This window comes from Pteronotus mesoamericanus, unplaced genomic scaffold (assembly GCF_021234165.1).
Source record: "Pteronotus mesoamericanus isolate MK-2021 breed Mesoamerican mustached bat unplaced genomic scaffold, CSHL_Meso_final scaffold_125, whole genome shotgun sequence".
In the NCBI taxonomy this organism is placed as follows: Eukaryota; Metazoa; Chordata; class Mammalia; order Chiroptera; family Mormoopidae; genus Pteronotus; species Pteronotus mesoamericanus.
Window position 1 is genome coordinate 7,201,254 of NW_026555304.1, and position 6,000 is coordinate 7,207,253.

Below are 6,000 nucleotides of genomic sequence, written 5' to 3' on the forward strand. Positions count from 1 at the left end.
TAAGGCAGGAAAATCCAAAGCTAATAAATAATAGGACATCCTACCTGATGTCCCAAATGTGCAACCAACAGGAGATATGGGCCCAGGCACCAGCACTCCTATTAGAAGTCCTATTTCTCCTCTGCTGCAAGTAAAAGCCTCAATGGAAGGAGAAAGGGAGTCACTGTGACCAAGGTGGACCTAGAAGATGCCCATGAGGATGGTCATTGTTCTCTCTTCCATGCAGTACCTAAACACAGACTGCTTGTTATCCATGCCTCTTAACTCATGACATTCTACAGGTTTAGATCTTGTAACATCTTTTACTTTTCAGCAATTTATTCTGGTAATGAAGTATTCCTAATTAAAAACCAAACAAAACCCCTTTATTAAACTTTTTCTGCTCCATACACCACCTGGCTAAGGCTGCTCTTTGAAGAGAAGACAGAGCCTCCAAGCTGCATCCTTCTCCCCAAATGCTAACCCTAGATGTGACTCCTCATTTTATTGATTTGATGCTCAAAAAATCCAATGAGGGGGTCAGATGAAGGTGAGAGGAATATGTCCTTCACAAGATGGGCAAAGGTGATGGGTTGATAGAAAAAAAGAAAGACTGTCCCAAGTCCAAAAACTGGATAAATGAACAGACTAATAAAATTTAGGTAAAGAAGAAAAAGGGGGCGCATCCAATGGTGGTTTTTTAAATTTATTTTTATTAATTCATTTTTTAGAGAGGAAGGAAGGAGGGGAGAGGGAAGGAGAGAGAAGGGTTTGGGACGGGATAGGGAGAGGGATACAGAAAGGGAGAAAGACACATTGATTTATTGTTCCATTTATTTATGCATTCTTTGGTTGCTTCTTGTATGTGTCCTGACAGAGGATCTAAGCTGCAACCTTGGCACACTGGGACAATATCCTAACCAAACAAGCTATCCAGCCAGGGCCCTAGTGGTGGTTTTGAAGACTGCTGTCATCCAGAAAATTTTCACCCATGAGTTAGCAGACTTTAGCTTGGGTCCTGTCTCTACCACAACCTAGTTTTCCACTTTGGACGTGTCATCACTGGTCCTTCTTTCTCTGAAAAGTTGGTATTTTTTTCTCCCCATCCAAGGCAAATACAATTATATGCAGAGAACAACTCTTCAAATGGCTTATCTGTAAAATTCCAGTTGCCATAAACTGCCCAGATGACCCTTAACCACAGTAACACTATCTCCTTTATGTCCACTGTCTCCTCCTGCACTCCCCCTTCATAGAAGCAGCTCATCTCTGCCATGCATTTGTGCAATACCTGCTGATCCCTCTGCTCCTCTTCTCCTTGCCCCATCCCTACAATGATCCCAAGTCTCTAGGACTTCCTTCCCGGCATGCTGTCACCTTTTATGTATGGTGCTGGACAGACCTGGCCCTTCTAATCACACCATTAGAAAAGTTCCTCTGGCCTGGACTTGCAAGCTCTGCCCTCTCTCTTTTTGCTCTCGCCCACCTCTGAAAGCCTCCTCTTTGGCATGGTTTCCTCTGTACTATCTCGCCTGTCAGACTCATTGAGTCCAAGCCTCTCACTGTTCCACTCAGGACTTCACATATATATCAATACTTGCAATCAAGTACCTTCATCACCTCCAGCCCTCTAACTCCAACCTATGCATCACTTCCACTTAATTGATCACTTCCCCCTAATCTGGCACATATAAATAAAAAATTTAACATCTGGTCTCCAGACTAGTCCTGCTTCCAACTTGTGTTCTCATAAGCAATTCCATGATTCTTCCCATTAACTGAAAATTACTATATACCTTTCCCACCAACACCCATATGGATAACCACAGAACCCTTTTTCTCTTACAACACATCTCAATGTGTTTTCTTGTTCCCAGTGCCTGGAACCCAGTCAAAGCCTTCAAGCTCCTCTCCCTTAAAGTCAAACCAGAATCCAGGAGTGGACCCAAAAGCTCCCTATTTCGTACCTAGCAAACCTAAACTTTCAGCTGTACTATAGGCTTGTAATCGCCAACGGCACCCACTTAAAAATGGGAACATTATCCTCTCCTGAGGTCTTTCACCACATCTTTCACCTGGTCCCTTTGGTCAGGCCAACAGCTGTCGGGGATCCAGGCACTCCTCCATCCACCCAAACGATCTGAGCCACACTGACAGCACAGCTAGTTCTCAAAGCTGAGAGGTTTTAACTTAAAACCATCCATTTGTGCACTGCAACATTTCTCAGGATATTGCAAGATGCTGAAAATGCTCAACAAACTCTTGCCAACAACAGCAGCTATGGGGAATACAACTGAACTCAGATTAAAATGGAATGCTAATTCTGATTCTGGTGTGACCTATCTGAGTAACTTTGGTCAAGCAATGCTATCCTGTTTCTCATGTGTCGAAATAACACTACACCTCCCTGTCAATGGCATGGATGTGGCAAGTATGAAAAGATATGAACATATATATATATATATATATATATATATATATATATATATATATACAAGAATACCAAAACAAAATGCAACAATGAGAGAACCTGTTTTGTTTGCATAGCCTCTATTTGTTCATTACACCAGTAAACAATCAGTACTTTCCAAATGGGCAAGTCTATATACCAGAATACTTCTACTGATATTTGTCTTGTCTATGACATAAATTTAGAGGAGATTGGTACATTCTCATTCATCTCCATTAGTTCAAGTCTATAAAAGATTGATCAAAACAGTAGAGCTTATGAGATAGTCTTTTCCCCTTAGCATCCAGCATTTTCTATACAGTAGCCTTTCCATAATTAACCCCAAATGAATAAACAAAGACTCTCTGAGTGCACTGTTAGAGGCACTGGAGGTAGACAATGCTGTAAAAGGTTACTCCCCCTTTTTAAGGAGACATACAGAATCAGGCTGTAATTGGAACTAATAGGAAAGAGGAAATACGTTTGTCATGGAAAAGGCTACTCCTTTTCTTCATGGCAGCAAGAGACCTCCGTTTGAACAAAATTTGAGTATAGCATTGCATTTCTTAACCTACATAAGAACTGACTAGATAATCTGCTCTCTACTAGGTAAAGTCTCCCCATTTCCTTCCCACTTTAGAGGCTCTTGTTCTTTCTAACCTTTCCTCTTTAATGTCTGGCCTCCTCTGTCCCTGACTGCTTTTTGTCAGTCAGGAATATTGTCAGCCAATATTTTCCTTGGTTATAAACAATTAAAAATCAAAATCAGCCCTGGCTGGTATGGCTCGGTTGGTTGGAGCATCAACCCACATACCAAAAGGTTGCTGGTTCGATTCCCAGGCACGGCATATATCTAGGTTGCAAGTTCAAACCCTAGTTGGGGCACGTAGGAGAGGCAAGCAATCAATGTTTCTCTCTCACATCAATGTTTCTAATTCTCCCTTCCCCTCTCTCTGGAAATCAATGCCCCCGTCCTTGAATGAGAATTTAAAAAAAAAAAAAATATCAAAGCAAAAAAGGATAAGGAATTAAGAAACATAATTTTTAAGTTCACACTGCACATCCTTGAGCCTTGAGTCACAGTTCATGTTACAGAAGGATGTTGCTTTAACTATACAAATGTTTTCCACCTTTATTTTGAGTTCCTAGAATCCCACCCAGTAGATGGCTTAGAGACCTTATCACTGAGCTGTATTTTGTATTTTATTATGTGAACCACCCAAGGTAGGGAACAACTCAGGAGACCCCTGCCAACATCCCTTTTACAAAAGATGAAATTACACTGAAAAATCTGAGTATTCCTACCAAAGACCTTTAGCATATACAGGTAGGTCTTCAACTTTTGTCAAAAAATACATCTTTCGATAATTTCCTAAATATACCAGCCAACTCAAATGACTGTTGTCATTCCAATTCTCATTCTTGTGTATATAATTCTAGAATTTACATGAAGTATAAACAGTTTTCAATAACACCATGTAGGTGTGGAATAAAAAGGAAAAAGGAAACAAGTTTGATGCATTATCAAAAAAAAGTAAAGATTTCTTACATAGCAAAAAGGTGATCCGTACCTTAAAAATAAATCTACAAATAATCTGCACAATTATGTGAAAACTTTAACACTTATTTTTCTAAATTCAGCGAACAATGGAAACCATTCTGTAAATACCTTAAGAATGTATTATGAGATAGAAAAAAATTTAAAGAACATAAGCCCTCTTTCAACTCAAATTTAGAAGAATTTATAACCAGAATTTGTAGAAGCCATCTCCATAAGACACATATAAAAAAACAAAATGATTTAAAGCAAAACCAGGCAAATTATGAAGAATTATCCACACAAAGAGGCAGCCATGGTTGTTAGTCCCCATTCCTTCCCCAGCAAGATTTTTAAATGTCAAACCCTAAAACTGAAAAGCATGCTTATTTATTTGGGTTTTTCTCTACCCCATTTCCTCTCCTCTTCTCCTGCCATTTATTCTGCTGTCATATATATATGACATAGTTTTAAACTGTATGCACAAATGAACTCTTAAACTGCATTTCCTACAAATAAATGCAATGAAGTCTACACACTTTCTTTACCCAAAATACCTGAGTATAAAGAAAGAAAAGGAGAGCTGATGCTTCAGTTTCTGCAGCAGGCTACACTTACGTTGTGCTACCGGCTCAGACTATTCTTGGCTAAGGAGCATCTTCTCTAGATGCTCCGAGAATTTTAATGTGCGAGCCAGCATATCATAAAGTCTAATCACTATTAAAGCTAAGAAGCAAAGTTCTCAGGTAAGGCAAGGCGTTTATAAAAATACATACTCAGGCAATGGTAGTTCCTGAACACAAGGATAGTACGTGGCTGCACAGCTAGGGAACACATGTGCTTCTGTCGTCTCTAACCATGCCACCCTGAGCCCAGCAAATTTGGGAACAAACGGTTTGACATCTGCTGACAACTTGATGCCCTGAGGAAAAAAAGGAGGTTTCAGCTACATACATTATGAGATCAACCAAACATAAACAAACAAAAACCCAGAGTGGCTCCATTCTGGCATCCCCCAGATATGCTAATCCCAGTTCTGTTGTTCAAGTACCTCTGCCTAGTAAAGACGAACATTTGCCAACGATTTCTCCCCGAATGCTTTTTTTTTAAACTAGAAAAATTTGCCCACCAAATGTTTAAGTGAAAAATAAGAACACCAATTACACTCGAAGTAAAATTCAACCCAGATTATATAGTTAGGACAACTGACGTTTCCTTAGCTTTAACTGGGAATAAGGGTATTTCATCTCTCTCAGCTGTAGTTAGGGATAAGCCAGCACCGTAGCATTGTGGGTAATCAAAAATAACCTGCAGCTCCCAAAACACACGTTAAAGTTTATTTCCATTGACTATCTCAAAAAGTTACACAAACCATTTTCTTTTTACTCAGAGAATCATTGAGAGTTGCTTTGTTAAAAAGCAAGTTTTGCTAGAAAAACTATCGCCACAAGCCCTTGGAATATGAAAGTAAAAAATCAGATTTTGGTTCTTAGACGCGTGTTAAGAGATTTACTTTCACTGACAATTCTTAAGCACGATGTTTGACTCGCTTGAAAGCCAATCCATACGATTGCCTGGGCTCCATCTAGTGGTTATGCTGCGCGCGTCGAGCAGAGATTCCCGCCTCAAAAAACGCTTGAGCTTTAGCTACTTTAACAAGCCACTCCTGGCCACGAATGCGGGGAGCCAGCGCGGCGGAGCAGCCTCTGCGCGGTCAACTGGGCTGTGTTCCGTCGACGGCGTTCTTCCTCACACCGCTCAGCAGTGAGCTATGTGGACGCCGGGGTTGGGGAACCGGCCGCCCGTCCCTGCGTCCCGCGCCGCCCCAGCCCCGTCCGCGTTCGTCGCTTTTCGGGTACGCCCGGAGCCGCGGTCCTCACCTCACCCGCGGGCTGCCGTGGCCCCTCTGACGCCATAGCCCGCGGACCTGAGGCCACCCGGCCTGGGAGGCCAGTAGCCGCCCCGTCGGCTGGCTGGACAAGCGCGGACCACTCTGCCTCACCACTATTCCACTTTCCGAGCGGACGCCAGGAAG

The 6,000-nt window shown here is 41.7% G+C and overlaps 1 protein-coding gene across 3 annotated transcripts in view; it reads right to left on the reverse strand.

Annotated features, from left to right (window-relative positions):
• Positions 1-6,000, reverse strand: part of SECISBP2 (SECIS binding protein 2) — a 40,975-nt gene extending 34,975 nt beyond the window's left edge. For 2 of the 3 annotated variants that reach the window (XM_054588063.1, XM_054588062.1), the window contains exons 1-2: positions 5,846-5,979; positions 4,742-4,887 (exon numbers count right to left, since the gene is read on the reverse strand). In XM_054588063.1, the coding sequence (XP_054444038.1) occupies positions 4,742-4,887; positions 5,846-5,881 (182 nt within the window). In that variant the 5' untranslated portion in view covers positions 5,882-5,979. Of the gene's footprint in view, positions 1-4,741; positions 4,888-5,845 lie in introns of all 3 variants that reach the window. The other variant, XM_054588064.1, reaches the window with a different exon arrangement.